Source organism: Panthera pardus, unplaced genomic scaffold, assembly GCF_024362965.1.
Source record: "Panthera pardus isolate Hobbes unplaced genomic scaffold, ASM2436296v1 HiC_scaffold_2, whole genome shotgun sequence".
In the NCBI taxonomy this organism is placed as follows: Eukaryota; Metazoa; Chordata; class Mammalia; order Carnivora; family Felidae; genus Panthera; species Panthera pardus.
Genome location: NW_026526765.1, coordinates 42,548,263 through 42,571,450, shown reverse-complemented (window position 1 = coordinate 42,571,450; position 23,188 = coordinate 42,548,263). Strand labels below are relative to the sequence as shown.

The window sequence follows — 23,188 nt, the reverse complement described above, 5'->3', positions numbered from 1 at the left end:
GTTTATTTCTGGACTTTCAACGTTATTCTGTTGACCTATATGCCTCTCCTTATGTCGATACTACACTGTTTTGATATCTGTAGCTTTGCAGTAAGTTTTGAAACTGGGAAGTGTGACTCCTCCAGCTTTGTTCTTTTTTAATATTGTTTTATCTACTTGGAGTCCCTTGAAATTCCACATGAATTTGAGAATCAGCTTTTCCGTTTCTGAAAAAATAGCCACTGGGCTTTCAATAGGGACTGCATTGAATTTACAGATCACTCAGGGGAGTGCTGCCACTGGAATATTAAATATTCCAATTCATGAACACAGGATGTCTTTCCATTTGTTTAGTCTTGTTTATTTCTTTCAGCAGTGTTTTGTGGTTTTCAGGGTATATGTCTTGCATCTTTTTGGTTAACGTTATTCTCAAGTATTTTTATTCATTTTGGTGTTATTCCAAATACAATTGTTTTTTAAACTTCTTTTTTAGATTGCTCACGGTTAGTGTATAGAAATACGACTGAGTTTTGGGTGTTGATCTTGTACCCTGCAACTTTGCTGAATGTATTAGCGCTAAGAGGGTTTTTTTTTTTTTTTCTCGTAGATCCTTTAGGATTTTTCTATGCATAGGATTATGTATTTTCTATACATAGGGTTTTTCTTATAGACTCATTAGGCTTTTTCAATACATAGGATTATGTCAAATACTTCTTCCTTTTGAATTTGGATATTTATTTTTCCTTGTGATTGCTCTGCCTAGAACGTCCAGTACAGTGTTAAATGGAAGCAGTGAAAGTGGTATCCTTGTCTTGTTCCTGATTTAAAGGGAGAAGTTTTCAATCTTTCACCATTGAGTTAGCTGCGAGTTTTTCACCCATGGTTTTAATTAATCATGTTAAAGATGTTGCCTTATGTTCCTAGTTTTTTTTGTGTGGTTTTTTTTAACATAAATTTTGTCAAAGGTTTTCTTCCGCATCAATTGGGATGATAATGTGGGTTTTGTTTACTCTATCAAGGTGGTGTATTAGATTGATTTTCACGTGTTGAACTATCTTTGTATTTCTGGGATCCCACTTTAACGTGCTATTATATTTGGTTTCCTAGTATTTTGCTGAAGATGTTTGCATCTGTATTCATCAGAGATATGGGTCTGTAGTTTTTTTTCTTGTGATGTCTTTGTCTGGCTTTAGTATAAATGTCCTCAATGAATGAGTTGAGAAGTGTTCCTTCCTCTTCTATTTTGTGAATGAATTTGAGAAGAATTGGGGTTAATTCTTTAAATATTTTGTAGAATTCACCAGTGAATCCATCTAATCGAGGGTTTTCCTTTGTTGGGGGGTTTTTGTTTACAGATTTAGTCTCTTTGCTAGTTATAAGTCTATTCAGATTTTCTATTTCTTCTTGAGTCAGTTTTGTTTAGTATTCATGACTACTTGAGGTTCAGAACACTTTCCTGGAAAAAAAAAAGTATATATGAAATATATTACATATACCCGAGTGCATGGAAAGAATGATCACTTTCCTGGATCAATGTTGTATTGGAATTTTTTTACTTTCAAGAATTAACTCTAGAACCATGTTACTTAGAAATAAGAAGGAAAATACTACAGGAATCAATTAAAAGGAGTAAAAGCAATTGACTCCAGGAAAGAAAGAGGCAGAGGAATGCTATTTTTCTGAAGAAATATAGCAACACAATTCGACTCTTTGTAAAAATAAACAAATAAACAAACAAATAATTAAGCAACATAAAGGGAGTTCTACAACCAGGCTGCCTAGATCAAAATCCCACCTCTGCCATTCGGTAGCCATGTAACTATGGAGAAGTTTAAGATGCTTGATCTCTCCGAGCCTGTCTTTCCATTTGCAAAATGGGAATGGCAATAGTACCCATCACATAAAGGTTCTACAGGAACCAGAGGAATCAGTGAATGTAAAGGGCTCAGCTGGGAGTGTCCTGTAAATAGAAGTTTCCTGCTTCTATCATGAAGCTCTCCCAGACCAACCTCACTTTCCTTCTGGCTAAGCCAGAGCTGTCTGGCCACTCTGGAGACCCCTCCCTTTGTGCTACTGACTGTCTGCTTGACCTCGGGCATGTCTCTTCTGCCAGGATACTTGGAAGGTGGTTTCAGAAGGGCCCTAAACTTAACCAGCTCCCCCAGGCTCAGACTGGCCCTGTCCTAGACTCCAACCCCTCCCCCTGGGGGTCATGGCTTTGTTTTCTTCTAAAGACCCAAGATTTCCAAACTCTGTGGTTGCCTTGCCTAGCTAAAAGGGGAAGAAGGGGATCAGCCCAAGGAGGAGGAGGAGGAAGAGGAAAACAAGAGAAACAGCCAGTACAGCAGAGAGGAACGTATGCCCAGTGGTCCTGGTCACTACGGAGCTAGCGCTGAGACTCCAGGGCCTTGCCCACCCCTCTGCCTTGCATCATCCTGCTGCCTCCCCACTGAGGCCATGGGCCCAAGGGCTCTGCTGGTCCTGCTGGTGGCCACAGCTTGGCATGGTAAGACCAGGGACTCTGGGGGTTGGGGGGGGGGCAGAAATGAGTGACACAGGCGGCCCCTGTGCAAGGACTCTGTAAACCCCTGCTCCTCACGGGTGTCCCCACTCTGTGCCTGCATCTCTCCCAGCCTGGACTACAGGTTTGCAGGTATCTGCTTTGGAAAGGCAGCGGAGGAAAAGAGGGTATGGGTGGGGTGGAACCAGCCCAGCCAGGGCTGTGGATCCATTCCAGCTAAGATGTTGGCTCACCATGTGTCCTGAACAAGCCCCTGATGCTCTCAGGGCTGCTGTGTCCTCATCTATCCAAAGGCAGGTGTTGGGGGCAGTGGTGAACTAGACTAAAACGATGCTTTTCAGACTTTGCTATGCATACAGATTACCTGGGGATCTTGTCACAATGCACATCCTGACTCAGTGGGTCCCAGGTACAATGTGAGATTCTGCACTTCTAACAAGCTCCTAGGAGAGGCCAAAGCTGCTGGTCCAGACCTATGCCTAGTAGGGAGGCCCTAGAGAGCTCCTGATGGCTCTGCCAATTCTGCCAGCCCATGAGCCATGAGAGTAGGCAGGACCCAACTTGGAAAGGCCAGAGCGGGGAGGGTCATTCCTCCAGAGGCTTGGGGAAGGGGCTGGAAGGAGAGATAAGAGGTTACCCTCTCTGGCCCAGGGCTCAGGTGAGGTGAATTTGGGAGGAGATGAGGGAGGGCCTGGGTGGGGGAGGGCAGTGAGGGACTCCCTGGCCAGAACCCTCCCAGACATAGGCTGCTACCTTGCCTCCAACTCACTGGTAGAGCCACACTGGCAAGAATCTCCTTCCCAGGAGGGTGCCTAACTGGAGGCGAGGGACTGGTGGCCTGGCTTGTAGCTACAGTTCTATTTGATCACATGCTTATTTGGAGGTATCTTGGGCCAGGATAGGGCTGGAGTAGGGTGGGAAGGCAGCATCAGCTCTGGCCTCCTCACAGTTCTGGGGCTGCAGGATCCTGGGGAGGAGGTACGTCTAGTCCCCGATGAGGAGATGGCTCACCCCACTGAAGGTCTTTTTCTGGCCCAACGTCTCTGGGCTTGAGTGTGTCTGGTTGTTTTTGTTTTTTTTTAATTGAGATGTAAATTACTTGCAGTAGAATGTACAGATTCTTAAATATACAGCCTGATGAGGTTTGACAAACATATACGTTTGTGTACCCACCATCCCGATTAAGATAAAACTATTCCCCTCTCTCTAGAAATTTCCATGGGTTTTATTTCACTGCCTTGTCCTGTCTTCGTGCCCAGAATTTGTCCGTGGAACCCTGTTGGGGGTGGGGAGGTTGTCCAGCCTCCAGACCCAGAAGAAGGAAAAGGTGGGAGGCAGCAAGCTGGAAGCCTCAGCTTTTAGCCCAACAGACCAGTCATGAGTGAGTGGCGGGTGAGGGCTGCCGTGAGGGAGTCAAGGGCCAGGCTCTGAACACCCTAGAGATGGTTCGAGGCTCCTTAAGATCCTGGTCTGATGAGGGGGCTACGTCCCAGGCCTTGGAGTGCCATGTGTGTGTGGGTTGAGGGAGAGGAGTGGAAGTTGGGGGACACCCTGGGAGCTGAGATGAGAGACAGGCACAGAAGGGGACCTTGGTCAGTGTCTGCCAAGCCCCAGCCCCCAGCCCAAGGAGGACTGGCCTGAGCAGGCTCTCCCCACTGGCCAAGCCAGCAGGGGGAAGTTAGGGACAGAAGTTGAGGGTGTCAGCCTTGCTCTGCATGAATATCCAGGACAACAGGACAAGACAAAACAGGACACATTTCTCTGACCACATTTCCAGGAAGCCGAGACAGCCACTAGAGAGACAGGGCAGGGGAGGGGAAGGGAGAAGGTGCCTATGAGACCAGGCGGGTGCAGAAGGGGACCACAGCAAGAATCACAGAATCCGAGATCGCCGATGGTACGGTCACAGACTGACCTTTAAAGGTTCAAAACGTTAGATATAGAGTGTCAGGACCAGAAGGGGGGTTAGAAATGTCTCCACTGAAGCAGTAGTCCAGGCCACCAGCAGTTGACTGAGACAAGGACTGGTATTACCTCATCGAATCCTCCCAAGACCTCAGAGGTGGAAACGGACTAATCCCATTGGATGGAACAGTAGCTGAGGGTCAGAGAGGATAAGTGACCTACCCAGCATCAGGGAGAACCAAGTTTCAGACCCAGGGGGTGTGACCCCATAGTCCAAGCTCTCACCTGCAGTAAAACCCCGGGGTGGGGGTCGCCGCACTGCTGTGGCTGTAATGGGGCAGCACCAGCTCTGTTGGGATTTGGGGATACCCTGCCAGAAATGGCACCTGCCCCTCTCCCTGGTGGTCACATGGCCCAGGAGGGATAAAATACCCCCGGGTGTCGGGCTTGGCAGAATTCACCAGTTCGCTCAATTCTTCATGCTGATCAGAGGCTCAGGCAGAGAGGCAACCCGCGCCTCTGATGGGTATAAAATCAAAACAGAACTTGAGTCATCCTGAAATAATTTGACAGAGAAGATCTTTCCAATTCTGAAGTCTGTGGTGGGGATGGGGTGGAAATAACCATGTGAGGGACTTTCGTGCAGGACAGTGAGACACCCTGAATTCAGCCAATTCCCTGGGGGGAGGAGTGTCCCTGTCCCTGTCCCTGTCACTAGAGTAGAGGGGTCAGATTCATGGGGAGCACCCAGTTGGTCAGTGGGAGAGCCAGGCCCTGCAACCCAGAATGTTCCAGTGTGCGGCAGGCGGCACTCCCTCTCCTGGGGGTCTCGCCCCTAGAGAGGGGACAGTAGCCAGGAGGGCCAGGAAACAGAAGTGAGAGCGTCCGTGGGGGGAAGGGCTGCAGGCTGAGCGGAAACCGGGGGCCGGGCTGGACGCCAGCAATGTGCTTCCGCCCACACAGGCTCAGGGGCGCCTGGCAGCCCCCCCAAGGCCTTGAATCAGCTCTCACTTCCCTCCTTTGTCCCTATTTTCAGCCCTGGAAAAATGCTGACACTGCAGAGGCAGCGGGCCTTCTTCCCGGAGGGCCTGATATGGGCTGCAAGTTCTCTTTTCTCCTTCAAGCAAATTTTCCTTAAAAGAGATTGGCTTCCTAGTAAACAGAGCAGTGCTGGGGTGCTGGGCTGGACTGCTGACCAATCCTTACTATTTATTTGGTGACAGGTGAGGTCCAAAAGGCTTTCCATGCATTTAAACTTCCCGGCATCCCAATAAATGGGTACAAAGTATTGCCTCCATTTTATAGGCGGGGCAACTGAGGCACAGAGCCTCTGAACCATCCCCCTGTGCTGCAGACCAGATGTCCAATGGTGGGAGCGGGCATAACAGAAGACTCTCAGAACCCTTCTAACACTGCTGGGCTGAGATCCTATGACCCTTTTCTTCTTTCCCATATAGATTAAGTCAGAGGACTTTGCCATGAACATTCCATCCGTTTGTCTTTTCCTTTGCTTGTTTGAGTCCCCTGCTTGGAGCCAGGTCCTGGGCTTGGCACAAGGGATACGGCCCGCTTTGTCCATGGGGCCGAAGGGGTCAACCCCTGGGGAGGCTGGGAAGACTGAGGCAGGAGTCTGGGGGAGACCCCGTGGGACAGCAGGTGACTAGAAGCTGAGAAAGCTCCCAGTCTCCGTTTCTCAGAGGAGGGGGCTGCTGGACATCAAGCCATCCCCAAGCAGGTTTGAGGTGGGGGGGGGGGGCTGAGCACATGACAGAGGGGACAGGGACTTGTGTAAGGTGATTCCAAATCACAGCTGAATGCTAGCACTCGCACCACCCCTGCCAGGGCACTCCCCATCTCAGAGGCCAGGATCATCAGACCAGGAAGCGTCTCCTCAGGCCTCACTTCTGTCTATTTGCCACTCCCCAACCCCAGCTCAAGGGGTCCCAGTGATACAGCCCAGCGGCCCTGAGCTGGTCGTGGAGCCAGGCACAACAGTGACCCTGCGATGTGTGGGCAACGGCAGCGTGGAATGGGACGGCCCCATCTCCCCGCACTGGAACCTGGACCTCGATCCCCCCAGCAGCATCCTGACCACGAATAATGCCACCTTCCAAAACACGGGGACCTATCACTGCACTGAGCCTGGAAACCCCCAGGGGGGCAATGCCACCATCCACCTCTATGTCAAAGGTGAGGACTCTGAACCCACCCCCAAGAGGCCTGGCCCAACAGGTCCCACTGGGAATGGGTGGGAGGGCTGGGCCCTAATATTCACAGCCATAAGAAGCCAGTTCCACGTGTACTGAGTGCCTGCCATTAACAAAAACCTGTGCAGTCCTTCCAGTTTGATGTAGTCCTCATAATAACCCTGTGAGGTAGGCTCCATGATTACAGACATTTTCCAGAGGCTGGTGGGGTTGAGTCATTTGCCCACAGTCGCACAGCATCAAGTAATGGGCTGAACCTGGCTCCAGTGTCCCCACTCTAAAGCACCGGCTGAGCTTCTCTGGTATTGTGTGACCTCAGGCAAACGATCAGCTTCTCTGAGCCTCCCTGTCCCCAGGGTTCAGGGACCACTCGGCCTGGTGGAGGGAGGACAGTTGTAACCCTGTATCCCCTCTGCCCCAGACCCTGCTCGGCCTTGGAAGGTGCTGGCCCAGGAAGTGACAGTGTTGGAAGGTCAGGATGCGTTGCTGCCCTGCCTGCTTACTGACCCAGCGTTGGAGGCAGGCGTCTCACTGGTGCGGGTGCGTGGCCGGCCCGTCTTGCGCCAAACCAACTATTCCTTCTCGCCCTGGCATGGCTTCACCATCCACAAGGCCAAGTTCATTGAGAATCACGTCTACCAATGCAGCGCGCAAGTAGACGGCAGGACGGTAACATCGATGGGCATCTGGCTTAAAGTGCAGAAAGGTGCGTGGGGCCGGGAGGGCCAGAGAGCCGGCAGACGTACGAGCTGTGACAGGGCCCAGGCCTGATGGAGAGTAACGGGGTGCCCCCTTCTTGGGCTTCTTCCTTCCAATTGTACCATGGTCGCCCATGGGGCACCTGCTGGGAAGTGACCTCAGCTCATGAGACACACTATGCAGATGGTCTCACAAGGTGATGGAGGAGAGGGTGTGTGTGGGACGGGAGGCTCTCTGAGAGGGTGCCATTTTATTCGAGCTGAACTATGAATGATGGGGAGCAGGTGGCTGTGCGAAGCTGTGCCTCGGCAGAGGAAACAGCAGGTACAAAGCCATGAGGTGGGAACAGGCCCTGAATGTTCCGGGAACAGAAAGAGGGCCCAAAGCGGCCCCACACCCTCAGACATGGATTTCCCACTCAGTGCCGGCCTGGTGCCAGGTGCTGGGCACACGCAGGAAGGGTAGGGAGCTGAGTGCTGGGGAGGTGGGCGTGGGCACACAGGAAGGCTCTCACTGTGGGGGTGACACTGGTGTGGTGAAATTTCACTCCTTTCCCCCTTGCCCTGGCTAGGCTGATGGACTGGATTCTGGTTTCTGGAACGACTGGTGTGAGTAACAGGCTCGACACCTGGGCTTGAGACAGGAATCAGGTCCCTGCAATGAGGGCCAGGGTAATAGTGGCATGGTTGGCCCAAAGCCCTGGGGTTTTAAGGCCATGAAACCTGTTCAGGAAGTCACAGGACCCCACTATGTGGACAGAGGAAGTCCTTAGGTCTCTTTCCCTGCACTCCATCTGGCAGGGCCCTGGAGCCTGGTGACCTTGGATGAGTCCCTTAGTGTCTCTGGACCTTGCGAAACTGGATTCGATCTTCTTCCAATGACAGCAATAGCCATGAACTTTAATTCAACACCTGCTCTATATCAGGCACTGTCCTGGCCGCTGGGGATGTCGCCTTTGGGGATTTGACATCTTTCCAGGAGAAACAGACTAGAGAGCAAATAACGTTTCAACTGGGATGAACAAGAAACCAAGCCGGAGAAAGCTGGATGTGTATGGGGTGGGGTGAGGTGAATTCAGCTGACTGGTCACAGACGGCTTCTCTGAGCGAAAGATCTGAAGGAAGAGAGCAGCCACCCACTCGCAGCGTTGAAGGGAAAGCTCCGGGAGGGCGGGCGAGTGTACAGTGTGTGAGGTGGGAAGGCCGGTGCGGCTGCAGGGTGGTGAGCACCAGGCGGCAGGCGCTCAGCGGTCAGTAATGGGCCCGGGCTTGTATCCCGAGAGTAGTGGGAAGCCGCCCGATACTGGCCCAGGACACAGACGTGACGCAATCTACATTCTTAAGAGCTCACTTGGGCTGCTGTGAGGCATCTGGGTTGTACAGGGGTCAGAGGGGGAGTGGGGGCCTTCCAAGTGGCTGTTGCAGGAATCCAAAGCAGAAAACGGGGTGACACTGGGGAGAGGTGAGGTGATGAAGGGAAGTGGACTTCAGAGAGTCTGTACAAAAGACAGGATTTGCTGTCTGGGGCCTCAAGGCTGATCCTCCACCCCCAGGATTTGGGATGGGAGCATGGTGGGGGCCCCAGCCAGTAGCCTGGCCCTGAGCAGAGCAACGGCTCAGGCCTGGGTGTTCATGGGTTGCTTCCCTTGGCCTCAGACATCTCCGGACCTGCGACCTTGACATTGGAGCCTGCAGAGCTGGTGCGGATTCAAGGAGAGGCTGCCCAGATCGTGTGCTCAGCCAGCAACATTGATGTTAACTTTGACGTCTCCCTCCGTCATGGAGACACCAAGGTCAGTCCCTGGGGAGACAGCAGGGTGAAGTGTGCCCACCCTGCCAGCACACCAGGCCTGGCAGGACCGAGCCCAGCCTCGTTGGGAGCTGGCTCTCTAGACTGAGGGCATGGGCCAGGCCCAGAGAGGGGAGTGCACCCGTTGCTCATCAACAGCTGATTCAGGACCAGGATTCAGGCTCATGTCATTGAATCTTGTAGGGGAAGGGAGGTGGTACTCTACCCCCTTGACCCATGACCTTTGCCCCAGCCTGTTGACAAGAGCCAGAGGTCAGTTCATTTCTGACTTAGCAAGGGGTTCCTAGGCCACCTTGAAGCCCAGGAATATAAAGGTGAGAGGGAAGCAGAGGGAGTAAAAGGGAATGGTTTGGGGCTGCATCTAAGAGCCCCTTCCTGTCCCACTGTGCCTATATTGTGCCAAGCACAACTCTACCCCCATTTACGTGTAATAGTTCATTGTTCTTCACTACAACCCTAGGAGCAGGGGCCAGTGTTAGTGCCATTTTACAGATGAATAAACTGAGGCTCAGAGTTCAGTCCCTTGCCCAAGAAAAGGCAGATAGTAATCTTTAAAGGCTGAGGATTTGAACCTAGAGTTTTCTAATCCCTCAACAACCCTGGTATAGCATTTCTATTCCTTCTGGCTACAGCTCACAATCTCTCAACAATCCGACTTCCATGATAACCGTTACCAAAAAGTCCTGACTCTCAACCTCGATCACGTGAGCTTCCAAGATGCTGGCAACTACTCCTGCACGGCCACCAATGCCTGGGGCAACCACTCCGCCTCCATGGTCTTCCGGGTGGTAGGTGAGCATTAGGTTGATGGGGGAGGGTTGACGGGGATCCTGAGGTGAGGGGGTGTATAAGGGGATTGGGAAGGAGGGGGCTGATGGTGGAGAATGAGGAGACGCTGTTAAGAACACCTGCGCTAGATTTCCCTTATCTTGGGCCTGGCTAGGAAGCCACACCTCTGGAGTCCTTCCCAGATCCTCCCCCAGAATCCCTTGCTTCCTCCCTGGAGCTCCTACAGTGCATTACTGCATTTTGTTTTGTGATCGGTGTCCAGGAGGGACATACTTTGCGGCTCACTCCCTCATTCATTCCTTCATGCCTGCAACACTCACGTCAGATGGACACAGGAGCAGACAATGCTCACCCAGTGTGATCAGGCAGGAAGTACGGGGTGTCCTGGGAACACCAAGGGGGTCCCCCAATCCTGGCTTGGACAGTGTGGCCTAAGCTAGGCCCAAAAGAATGGAGGTAGGTTAGCTAGGTAGAAGGGTGGGAAAGGAAGAGGAACCACACCGCCTATGTCAGGCCCAAAGGTAAAGGGAGTGGAGGGCATTTCAGGCATCAAAAGAAGTTGACAATGGCAGGGATGTGGAGGCGTGTGACAAGTGGCCAAGGAGGCGCAGAGATGGAGGCAGTATCCAGCCAGTAAAATGGGTGTGTAGTTTGCATCATATCCGGTTGGAAGTCATTGAGAGCTTTAGAGGAGAATGGCGGGATCAGGCTGCGTGGTGGGGTGCTTCGTGGCGGCCGGGAGTCCACAATCCCAGGCAGCACTCCAAGCTGACCCTGCTAACAACCAGCAGCTTGCTCCACTGCAAAATGGGATACTAACGGTATGAGCAGGAACTGCCTCAGAGGTTTGTTGTGAGAATTAAGTGAATCTGTATATATACCCTGGTACAGAGTAAATGCTGCCTAAGTGTGCACAGGAGATGTTATCTGACAAGGCCAGTCTGACGCCTTGTGCACTGGATGGGAGATCAGAGGCTGGAGAAGCAAAGGTCAAGACAGGCTGAGTCATTTGGGTCTGGCCATGACTCGTGTATTAAACGAGGGATGGAGGGGAGAGAAGCATGACAGTCACCACCATGATGGCACCTGCACTAGGCTAGATGCACAGTAGACACGACCTCTGCTGTGGGCCCCACTCTGTGCTGGGAGCTGTGGGGGGTAAAGGAGGAGAGGAGCACAAAGAATTGTTCCCCAGTTAAGAGTTCTAATCCTATGTGTTTTCTAGTGCACGTCTATAGTAGTCACTCTATAAACGTTGTGTCCATGAACACTTCTGGTCAGACAGTGTTCTGGATGCTGAGGATACAGTTGCAAAGACACAGAGACCCTTGCCCACATGAAGTTTGTGCTTTAGTTGGGAAAAGACAGCAATGAGCAAAATAAATCCTAAAAACCAAATCAATTCTATAGGGTTGCTATTTAAAATCGGGTGGTCACCCCCTCTCTCTCTGCCCCTCCCCCACTTGTGCTCTCTCAAAAATGAATAAACGTAAAAAATAATAATAAAAAAAGGGGCACCCGGGCGGCTCAGTCGGTTAAGTGTCTGGCTTTGGCTCAGGTCATGATCTCACAGTTTGTGGGTTTGAGCCCCATGTCGGGCTCTGTGTTGACAGCTCGGAGCCTGGAGGCTGCTTCGGATTCTGTGTCTCCCTCTGTCTCTTCCTCTCCCTGACTCATGCTCTATCTCTGTCTCTCAAAAATGAATAAACGTTAAAAAAGAATTTTAAATTGGGTAGTCATCAAGGAAGGTCTCACTGGGAAACTGACACTTGAGCAATGACTTGAAGTTGGGGAAGGGGTAAGCCATGCAGATATCCTGCAGAACAGAGCTCCAGGCAGACGGCAAGCACTGTCCTTAAGGCAGGACTGTGCTCACCACGCGCAAGGCACAGGTCAGCCGGTGTGGCTGGCGCAGAGTTCGGGAGGAAGAGTGGCACAAGGTGAAGTCAAAGAGGGAGGGGGCAAGGTGGCAGATTCCACAGGGCTCGGCTCAGTAAGCCAATGTAAGGACTTGGGCTTTTCCCCTTGAGAAAGATGGGGTGCCCATTGGTGGGTTTGAGTAAAGGAATGTGACACTTACTCTCACCCACTTTGTTGAGGGTGGATATGGAGGGGGGGTGGGCAGTTAGGAGGCTACTGCAGTCACCGAAGCTAGGGGTTACGGTGGCTTGATAAGGGTGGTGCTGAAGGAGGTGAGAGGATGGATGCAGGATGGATAGATAGACGTTCTCTGTAGGAGAGAGAAGACGAAAGCCTCACCCAGGAAGCTCACAGATTAGTTGGATAGAAAAGATGACCAGCCGAAGGGAGAAGCAGATGCGCAAAGTAGTGTTGATGTGGTACGTCATGAATGTGTCGTCTAGAAGGGTGGCAGGAGTCCAGAGGAGGGAGAGCTCCCTGTGGCCTGGAGTGGTGGGTGGAGACCCCCTGATGGGGAGGAGCCTTGAAGGATGAGAAGGATCTAAGTAAAAAAAAAGGAAGAGGACAGTGTTCCTGGCGGAGAAAGTGGCTTGAACAAAACCTCCAAGCTTGGCTGGAATGACTGCGGTGTGGTGTGTTCATGGGATGTTAGGAGACCCAGATGGGTGGGGTGGAGCATTGTGTGTGTGTGTGTGTGTGTGTGTGTGTGTGTGTGTAGGAAGAGGGGAGACAGCTAGATGGGCCTGAGGAGGAGAATTGATTGAAGAGAACCTTAAACGCATATCTGTATAGTGGAGGTGATGGGGACCCATAGGGGCTTTGGAGCAGGTACATCACAGGGTAGAAGAGTGAATATTAGATTTCACGGAGCTGAGTAAGGAGAGGAGCCCCTGTATATCATCTAGTCCAGAGCATTTTGCAAAGTCTTGGGGGATTTAAGAAAGCATTTCAGGGGCTTCCATTAGAGGCATGGAGAAGCTGAGTACATGGGGATTCTTGCCATAGCTCCTCTGCCTGAGATTCAACCACGGCAACTTGATTTTAATTCATGCAAGATTTAATTAGAAGAAACTAGTCAGGACTCTTTCAGGCACAGGTAACAGAAACCAACTTAAGCTGGCCTAATCACGGGGATTTTCATCAGCCTTATAGCTAAAAAGCCCATGGATATGAGCTTCGGGTAAATTGGATCTAGTTGCTTCTAGTTGTCTCTCAACTCTCAGCTGTACATTTTTCTTGTGGGACCCATAGCAGCATCAGGCTTGACAACCCGAGTGGAATTAGGGCTTCTCCTTTCTCAGAGCTCCAACAAAACTCATGGAAATAAGTGTCATGGACCCATGGGCACAAGTGCCTACCCCAAACCACTCACTGGTGTAAAGGGGGCATCACCTTGACTGGCTGGCCTGAGTCACATGCCCACTTAGAGCTGGATGTGGAAGCCTTGCTGCCTGAACTATTACCAGGAGAAGGGGAAATAGGTGAGGGCATCTGAAAAAAACAGCAGATTTTTATGTTTTTGCTACTGAAAAAGTTTCAAAAAGTTACAACAACACAAATATACTCAATCTCTTTGTTATACAAATAAGGAGGCAGAGGTAGCAAGGAGAATAGACATTTGCCCAGGTTCTCCCAGGGACTCAGTGAAGAGAAGAGTTTGGGCTTCTATGGGGCAGTGGTAAGAAGGAAGATGTCAGAGGGAAAGTTTTGGTTAGAGGTGGGGGCTATGTGCCTGGCACATAGTAGGCACTCAGGAAGGGTCCAGCTGAATGGCTGAATGAATGGGTAGATCACCAGTGAACAAACCAACTGAGACATCTTCCCACTAATGCCAGATCTTTATGTGTTACGCTTTCCAGAGAGTGCCTACTTGAACTTGACCTCTGAGCAGAGTCTCCTCCAGGAGGTGACTGTGGGTGAGAAGGTTGATCTCCAAGTCAAGGTGGAGGCCTACCCAGGCCTAGAAAGTTTTAACTGGACCTATCTGGGACCCTTCTCTGACTACCAGGACAAGCTCGATTTTGTCACCATCAAGGACACATACAGGTACCACCTATCAGCTCCCATCTGGAGAGCCCCACATCCAGAAGGGGAATGCTTCCGCCAGGAGGCAGGACACTGACTGGGTCACGTCTCAACCTTGCTGGTGACCTTGAGTAAACCCCTTCCCCTTTCTCTGTCTCACTTTCCCTGATCTTAGAACCTCAATATCGATCATCTGTGTTTGAGATTGAAATCAAATTGGCTTGCCCCTCTGTCCCACATCCTTGGGAGATCCAATGCCCTCCTCAAGAGCTCTACCATTTCTTGGGGGTGTGCACTCTCCTGCTCACTCAAGAACTCTTAATCTCATTCTCTTCTTTTGCGGCCGATCCAAATACAGAAGACCACTGCTCCATGATTTCTACTAAACACACTCGTAATAAGGACTGCACAGGGACTCTGCCACATACATGGGTTTGGGGGGTAGAGAGAATTCACATCACATGATCACGTATACATCAAAAGTTCTTGAAAGGCCTGTGGTGGCCCGCTTCTGAGAATTTCTCACTAGCTATTCTTGTCCACAGGCTCAAAACTCTTCTCACAAAGTGCCATCTCACTGTATCTCCTCTTTTCTCCCATCTCTCCATTTCCAGACTCTTGCTTCTCCCGCAAACACAACATGTTAGAAGTCCCTTTTTCCTGTCTCCTTACGTCCTCAGGGTGTTACTTTCCCATCCAAAGTGGCCTCGCCAGCGTAGACTTCTACACAAGAGAGTCTCCTCCATGGGAGAAACACCATGGCACGTGTTAAGACGATAGCTGCTTCACCCGCTTCTATTTGAACGAGAGTCCAGCGTTCAAGGACAGCAAGCGTGCGCTGTGCGTGCAACCGCTTCCCCTCCCACACTCTTGATAGATATCTCTAATTCTAATCCATTTTTGAACTCTTTCCCTCAGGGTCCAAATGCAGCCTCGGAGTCTTTCTTGACACAGTCCCAAACAGTATTTTTATTATAACTGACTCAGGCAAGGAAATGTTTTTACCATCCCCTGGGGTAGATAATCCTTCAGCCGTCTTCCAACTCCAGAACTCTCTGGGGTTCTCTTTCTAGCTGCTGAAGCCCAGACCTCATTAAATCCTGGACTCCTGCTTTCCAGTTGTCAGAATCAGCACAGAACGAAATGTTTAACAGAACAAAAATGTTTCCTTGTCCTCATTTTTCTCTTCTCAGTTTCCTTCTCATCCATTCTGGTCAGGATTTCGAGCCTCCCCTTGTCTAAAGCAGAAGTTCTGAATCTGGAGCCTATAGACCCCTGGGAGGGGGACAGTCCAGGGACAAATGAAACATTGGTCCATAAGCAACAGGGACATTGTGGAAAGAAACCATGGAGCTCCCCCAAAACGCAGTAGCATGGGGCCATCCAGCACAGGGCAGATAACCCGGGGCACCAAACAGCCACCAAACTTAGCTCATGTGATGGATATGTTCATAACGGTGACTTTGAGTCCGGCAAAAAGAAGTTAAATTCTTTCAGCTTACCAAGCAGATGAGTACAGGGGTTCTGGACACCAAAGTTCTGGCTGGAAGAGATTGCCCTTTGCATACCATGGGTTTTAGTCTAGTATGATTTATAATTAGATGCTATAATGTATTTTTAAACAACTTATTTATTACCTAAATTATGCACGTCCATTATGGACAAATGCCAAAATAGGGCTTAAGAAAAGAATAAAACAAAAAATTACCTGGAATCAGCTGAGGATAACTGACATTCTTCTCATTTGCTTCCAGGTCTTTTTCTGCAGCAAAGGGCACCATTAAACTGCGTACCTACAATGACTCGGGCTCTGTGTCAAGCACCCTGAATACATGTCCCTTTAATCCTCAGGCCAAATCTGTGCATTAATTACCATCAGTGTTGCCCTCACAGAAAAGGAAACGGAGGGTCAGAGAGGGCGAGTACTTCTCTAAGATCACACAGCTAAGAAATAACAGCCCCAGGACTTGAGCCCTGGTTGCTGTAGCCCCATGGCTACATCCTGCCTCTCGTCCCTCTCACGGTCCCTCCTGGCAGGGCTGGTGCTTTAGAGATAGCAGCTAATGTGCCTTCCAGGGTCGGCACCTCACAGACATCATTTCTACTAAACCTCAGAACAAAACCACTTCATAAACGAGAGAAGAAATTAAGGGAATTGGGTTGGTTTTCCCATGTCTCAACGGCACTCAGCCTGGGGACCTGGCTCACCCAAGGCCTTTGTGCCCTGGATGCTTTATGAAAAATAAAACAAAGCCCTTTAGGGAGGTTGTCTGAGCCCACTGTCCTGCAGGGGCCATACCAGGACTGGGGTTCACGCCAGACAGCCTGCCCCTTTCGTGCAGGTACACCTCGACCCTCTCCCTGCCTCGCCTGAAGCGCTCGGAGGCCGGTCGCTACTCCTTCTTGGCCCGAAACGCTGGAGGCCAGAATGCCCTGACCTTTGAGCTCACCCTGCGATGTGAGTGATGGAGCGAGGGCTGGGCACTAAGGTCCCTGGGGCTTGCAGGTGGGGGTGATGGAGGGATAGCAGCTCAGTGCAGGGTGGTCACACAGGGGAGTTGGGGCCTCTGGGGCTGATCCCTCCCTCTACCGCTCCTCTCTTTCTCCTCAGACCCTCCGGAGGTAAGGGTCACGATGACCCTCATCAATGGCTCGGACACACTGCTCTGTGAAGCCTCCGGGTACCCCCAGCCCAGTGTGACGTGGCTGCAGTGCAGGAGCCACACCGATAGGTAAGTGGCTCTGCTTACCTTCTTCACCCCGGGCTGCAGAGCCAAGGGGGGCTGGGCATCCCAAAGCTCTAAGCCACACTCTGCTCTTGCCAGGTGTGATGAGTCTGCAGGGCTGGTCCTAGAGGACTCACACTCTGAGGTCCTGAGCCAAGTACCCTTCCACGAGGTGATCGTGCATAGCCTGCTGGCCATCGGGACCTTGGAACACAACAGGACATATGAGTGTAGAGCCTTCAACAGTGTGGGGAACAGCTCCCAGACCTTCTGGCCCATCTCTATAGGTGAGCCTTTGCCCCTCCCAGCCCATGGTGGGAGGCGGGCTCGGGAAACTGCCCCAGCCCCCTGGAGGCCAGGGCCAGAGTGCCAGAGTGGAGCAGATCCCAGACCCATCGTGTTCCACCTCTTGGGGTCTGATTCCAGGCGCCTCCTGACCAAAGGTCTCCTGAAGAGGCCAGGTGGAGGAGTCTGGACCGCATGGGACTAGACACAGGGAGGAGAAGGGCAAAGGGCAGCAAGCTGTGAGGCCCAGAAAGAAAGCAGCCTAGAGCGTGGCCTCGTCTGGCCCCTCCGCTCATCTTCCAACTCACTCACTAATTCACAAGTATGGATATTTGGCATCTGCTATGTGCCCAGCACTCACTCGGGTGAGCAGTGCCTCCATGGGGCTTAGAGCCTGGTGACAGAGACAGACAACAAGTGAACACAGTCCATCCCCACCCCAGGGCCAGCCTTGACAGCCTTCTCCATCCCTCTTGGACTCTTCTCCCTCCAGAGACACAGCCCCGTCCATTCAGGGCCACTGTCGGAGGGTGGGGCTGATGGCCAGCACTGGGCACAGATGCAGGCTGTGTCCATTTAGAGGAAGGGGTGCCTTTCTCTGTGTCGCACAAAGGCTCCAGGTGTCTGGGTCTGAGAGGCCCAGAGCCGTAGAGACCCACAGCACCTTCCGACTTCCTACAGCCAGGTTTCAGCACCACTGTGTGGCAAGCCCCGGCGAGACCCTCTGGGCAGACGGACAGAGTGGGAGCCTCGGACTGGCTCAGAGGTGGCCCCTCAGGTGCCTTGGGGCAGCTGCGACCAGGGCCAGATTCCGCGTGCAGCTGCCCGTGGCTGCTCTGTCTCACTGCTGGTGGTCATATATTAAAAAGACCATACTGACATTTCACTGAATGCTTACCCTGTGCCAGGCATTGTGCTAAGCACCTTACAGTCATTATCTCAGCGAGCTCACATGACCCCAGGAGGTTGGCACTATTTTCCTTCCCACTTAGGAGATGATGAACCTGAGGCTTAGGGAGAAGTCACACACGTTCAATGTCACACACCTCCTAAGTGGCAGAGGTGAGATCTGGCCTCAGAACCACGCTGGTGTTGATGTGGAAAATGGAAGTTACGTTCTTCAAACGCATTGAAAGAACTAAGGTTATTGGTCTGGGAAGAAGAGAGCCAGTGGCCACGAGCCAGGCTTTCAGACCCTTAGAAGGGCTGTGTGGTTCCAAAGGGCCCTCCAGGAAGCAGCAGGGAAATGCTGGGAAGGCAGAGTTCAGTCTAACCTCCAGGTCTGTCTGTCTGAGCTGCCCAAAGGCGTAGGAGCTGAACACCCATCACTAGTGTGTGTGTGTGTGTGTGTGTGTGTGTGTGTGTGTGTGTGTATGTGTGCACGCGCGTGCGCGTGTGGAAGCCACAGCCAGTACTAAGCCAGCCTGCTGCAGAGGCTCCTTGCACTGGCAGGAGTGGGTACTGCATGACCTGAGGGGTTCCCCAGCCACAGACGCTGTGACTTCGGGCAGGGTTTGGGGCGAGGCATGAGCAGAACTGGAGAGGCCGTCCTCCCCGCCCCTGGCTGGGGGAGGGTCTACAGGAAGGCTTTGCGAGGGTCTGGGGCTTCTGGGGGAGAAGACTGTTCAGTCAACAGGCATTTACTGAGCACCTACTGTGCTCCAGGCAGTGCAGTGGCCTGCTCTCAGTGGTGGCGGAGGGTCCTGAAGGTCCCCTCTGCCGGCTCCCTCCTCTGCTCTCCCCTTCCAGGAGCCCATACGCAGCTCCCCGACGAGCTGCTCTTCACGCCCGTGCTGCTCACTTGCATGTCCATCATGGCCTTGTTGCTGCTGCTACTCTTGCTGCTTTTGTACAAGTATAAGCAGGTGAGCCTGGGCAGTGTGGCGGGGTGGGGAGCCAGGCGCCTGGTGGCCTGGGGGAGTGTCACCGGGTTGCAAGGATCTAGCCTTTAGCCCCCGCACACCCAGTCGTTCTGTCACCCATTCAGCCAGCCGCTCTTCAGCGGGCGCCAACTGTATGCGAACGTGCGTGGCTTGGTGCCAAGTGAGCCCAAACTCAGAGCCTCTGAGGCTCTTGCCTCATAGGGTTGACCGTCTAGAGCAGGAGATGGCTGCAAGTCAAATAACCAGAAAAGACAGGGTATGGATTACAGAGCTTAATGCCCTCAACAATGGCAGCATGTAGATAGCATCACTAACCCAATCTTACAGAGTTGGAAGCTGAGGTTCTGAGAGGTTTAGACAGTGCTCTAGTCTACAGCCAGTCAGTGGCAGAGGCTGGGTTTTAAAAAAAAACATGTTTTTTAACCATCATGTGAAACACTGAATCATCTTATCTTTCCCTCACAACAACCTGGAAGCAGGGAGTGTAGCAGCCAGCATTTTACAGTAAGGAAACTGGGGGTTGGCAAGGTTGAAGAATCTGCCCGAGGGTCCCAGGTGCCTCCCACATGCCAGCCCGAGGCCTCTGCCACCTTGCCTAGCTGCCTTCCTACACAAAAGATGGTGGCCGCTGCAATAGATACTGAGGCCTGTGGGAGGTCAGAGGTAGAAGGATCTCTTCTGTTGGTGAGGAAGGGAGCCTGCTTGGAGGAGGTGGTTGGCATGGGTGGGACAGACCTTGGAGAATGGGGGTGGGGGGTGTGCAGCAGGGGAGACAAGGCTCAGGGAAAGGGTATCTCCAGGGAAGGGTAATGTGTGCAAAGGGGAGGGAGGGGGGAAAGACAAAGGCGAGTTCTGAAAATACTGGTCCCTGGAAGAGGGAGGAGGCAGGTGGGGCAGGTTGAGGGGTCCAAGAAGTTGGACCCCGTCCTGTAGGCTCAGAGCCATCCGTGGGTTTGAACAAGGGAGCAATGTGATTTAGGGGTGAATAACCACCTGGTGGGCCTCCTCTGCTGCCTTCTCTTCCCCACCTCGGGGGTTTTAGTATGAGAAGAGGGCTTGGAGTAGGCAGTGTGGACAGGATATTGGGGCACCCTGGGGGCCATGGGGTCAGCTCTCATGCTCATGCCAGCACCCAGCAAATGAAGGCCTCAGGTTAAGACTTCAGGGATCTGCGTCCAGCTCCAACTGTTTTGCCATGAGACCTTGGCTGACTCACTGCCCACTCTGGTCCTCAGTTTCCCCACCTGTACCATGGTAATGTCTTCTTCCTTTGACATTCCAAGAGCCTCCTGAGAGTCTGGGGTTGGGAGTTGGATAGATGTGGGTCCTGTCTCTGCCAGTCTCCAGCTATTACAACTCTGGGGAAGTTGGGAGTGTCTCTGTCTCTGTTTCTCCAATGTGAAATGGGGTTAATAATGGTGGCCACCCTACCAGGCTGTGGTGAGGATTCAACAACGGAATGTAGGTAGGGGACTTAGCAGGGTGCTGGGCACAGACAGAGCTCAGGACGGAGGCTGCCCGCCCTCGTCCCAGGAGGAAGCTGACTGGGGAACCTGAGTTAGCTCACGCATCTTGGGACTGGAGGGGTGTCTGAGGTTGGGCATCTCCTTGACTACACACACACAGCGGGCCCTGCTCGCCCACCTCTATGGACAGGAATTAACTCACTCTTGTGGCCGCCTGTTCCTTCTCTGAGCAGCTCTGATTATTGTCAACTTCTTCCTTATACGGAGCTGAAAACTGCTCCCAGTGCCCCACAGAGCTGCCTCCTCAGCCCATGACACCCCTGCTGAGATTCCAGAGAAGGGTCCAGTTCCCTCTCCAGCCCTTTCTACCTTGAGCTGTCCAGCGCCCTTGGCCAGTGTTGGTTTGAGGGCACCTTATCTTCTCTCCATGGAACCATTTTTGGAATGTGGAAACACCTCATTTCCCATCCAGGAAACTCAGCTGCCCCCTGAGCCCATCCAAGGCCAAGAAAAGGAGGGCATCCCATGAGACAAGACCTTGAGGGGTCAAGATGGCCTTGGCCTTGCCTCAGGGCCTTCCACCCAATTCCCCTCTGCTTTGCCCCATGGGGTTCTGAGATTTGCCTCTGCACTGAGAATTCAGCCTGGACTAAGGGGTGGCTCTAGCTGGGGGTGGGGGGAAGGGCTGTTTCTGCCTCAGGGCTGAGTCATCGCCTTTCTGGCCCCAGCCAGACCACAAAGGGGCCAAAGGGGGAGGAGGAAAGGTCAGGAGTCAGCAGGCTGGTAGGAGGCACTCAAAGAGGAAAGGATGAGGTAGGGAGGAGTGCAAGCTGGGATTCTGGAGTCAGAACCGACCTCTGGGGACTGGAGGCCTATTGGGGCCGGACAGGAGGGTCTCCAAGGTTTCCAGTGGGACATGTTGAGGTCACTACCTTCCTAAGACAGAGACCATCCAACAGCCCAGAAACAGCAGGCCTAGACAGGGAGGGCCACAGGACTTTGATGTCTCCCTGCCCATCTCAGTCACCAAGGGGCAGTGGGGGTGAGCCTGGGCCTGGGCCCGCCGCGAGGAATAAGAAACATGGAGCACACTGAGTGTTCAGCTTGGCTGAATGCAGCTCACAGGGGTGCTCAAGGAGCACTCCCTACTCTCTTTGGAACTACTCCCGTTAGCTCTCCCTCCGAGGAGACCCTCTACATAGAAGCCCTGGGGAGCCAAGGTGGCACAGAAGCAGAGGAAGGGATAGGGATGCCTGAGGTGTGGCGGGGAGAGAGCTGTGTCTTCCTCCTGGTAGAGTCTGGGATTCAGAGATCTGTGAGATCCAGCCAGACAACCTCTTCCTCCTGTGATCCCCCTCCCTTTCCCCAATATCCCCTGCCTGGCTGGGGGTGGGGAAGGGAAAGCAGCTCTGGGGAGGGGGCTGACTCAGGCCCAGCTGCATAGGCCAGAAGAAGGAGAAGTGGTGAGGAGGAAAAACAGCTTTGGCCACAGAAGCCCCCTGGGGACGGAAGTGGCCAGGGGAGGTCAAAGAATCCCTTCCCGGCTTTCTCTCCATGTTTTGGTTTGGGGAGGCACCCACATGCAGGGCCTGAATCCTCTGTGCCTCAGGAGGTTCCTCCTTTTGTCCCGTTTCAGACTCTCCTCCCAAGTCACAGCATGGATGTTAAGTTTAGCTATAGTCTCTCTCCTGAATCAGAACCTGGAAGTTCTTCCTTATGTCTAACTGCAGTCTCGTCTCCCAAACTACCATCTGGAAGCTCTCCCTTACAGCTATCTGGAGTCTTTTCTCTTAACCTGATGCAACTTGCAGCCACAGGCTGCCTTCCTCCCCAACACCCACTCACATACCCTTTAGCTCCCCTGGGCTGGGTGACCCGAGAAGGAGTCCAGCGGCTAAGCACAGCCCAGCTGGTCCTTGTCCCCTAGGGCTGACCGGAAAGAGGTGGACTGCTGACCCAAGGCCTCAGTGTCCTCCACCGCCCAAGCCCAGCTTCCACTTTCCACCTAAAGCCCATCTTCCATCAGCACTTCTCCTGGGCACCACCCCCTGGCATGATGCCCCCAAGCAGCTGCCACCCTGGGCAGGAAAGAGAGAGGCAGTCACTCCTCCTCCTAGATCTGGCTCTGCCCTCTCCCTCTCCCTCTAGCTTAAAACAAACACAGTGCAAAGTCTGTGTAAAGACCGGCGTCAAGCCCTCGAGGGCTTCTCATTGCAGCTAGGAGGGAATCCACTCATCCCAGAGCTCAAGACCTTCCTGTCTCTGGAACAGCCCTCACCTCCCTCCAGCCACATGGGCACCGGCCAGTCCCTCGGACTTGCCAGGACTTTGCCCACCTGCAGGCCAATGCATCTGCTATTGACTTTACCTGCAAAGTGCTTCGTCTGCCAGTCACCTGGCTGGTTCCTCCTCAGGCCTTCCCTGCCCTACACCTTCAGTTGCACCTGGCTCTCTCTGTTCCATCACTTTGCTTTATTTTCTTCACGGCACTAGTTGAAAATGTCCTCTATTTATTTATTTATTTATTTATTTATTTATTTATTTATTTGTCTATTTATCTATTTATCTATTTAATTTGAGTTGAATGCCTGTCTTAGCCCCCTGAATGCAAACGCCACAGGGGCAGGGCTTTCTCTTCTTTAATTCTGAATCCGTGGCGTCTGGCACAAATAGGAGTTTGGTGAAATATTTGTCTGGAAATGTTATTCAGCCTTAGAAAGGCAGGAAATTCTGACACACGGGGGAGCCTTGAAGACATTATACTAAGTGAAATAAGCCAGTCACAAAAGGACACATACTGTGTGATTCCAACTAAATGAGGTACTTAGAGTAGGCAGATTCAAGGGATACGTGGCCCGGGGCTCAGGGGAGGTAGGAAAGGGGAGCTGCTTAATGAGTAAGGAGTTTTAGTTGTGCAAGGTGAAAAGAATTCTGGAGACTGGTTGCATAACAATGGGAATGAACATTACTGAAA

General features: G+C 52.2%; 1 protein-coding gene across 1 annotated transcript in view; it reads left to right on the top strand.

Moving 5' to 3' along the window:
- The first annotated feature begins 2,264 nt into the window (after nt 1-2,264).
- Nucleotides 2,265-23,188, top strand: part of CSF1R (colony stimulating factor 1 receptor) — a 29,418-nt gene continuing 8,494 nt past the window's right edge. The window contains exons 1-10 of the mRNA XM_019464404.2: nt 2,265-2,485; nt 6,338-6,595; nt 7,034-7,318; nt 8,967-9,103; nt 9,753-9,912; nt 13,689-13,875; nt 16,197-16,312; nt 16,466-16,586; nt 16,680-16,867; nt 18,615-18,730. Of these exons, the coding sequence (XP_019319949.2) occupies nt 2,338-2,485; nt 6,338-6,595; nt 7,034-7,318; nt 8,967-9,103; nt 9,753-9,912; nt 13,689-13,875; nt 16,197-16,312; nt 16,466-16,586; nt 16,680-16,867; nt 18,615-18,730 (1,716 nt within the window). The 5' untranslated portion in view covers nt 2,265-2,337. The remainder of the gene's footprint in view (nt 2,486-6,337; nt 6,596-7,033; nt 7,319-8,966; nt 9,104-9,752; nt 9,913-13,688; nt 13,876-16,196; nt 16,313-16,465; nt 16,587-16,679; nt 16,868-18,614; nt 18,731-23,188) is intronic.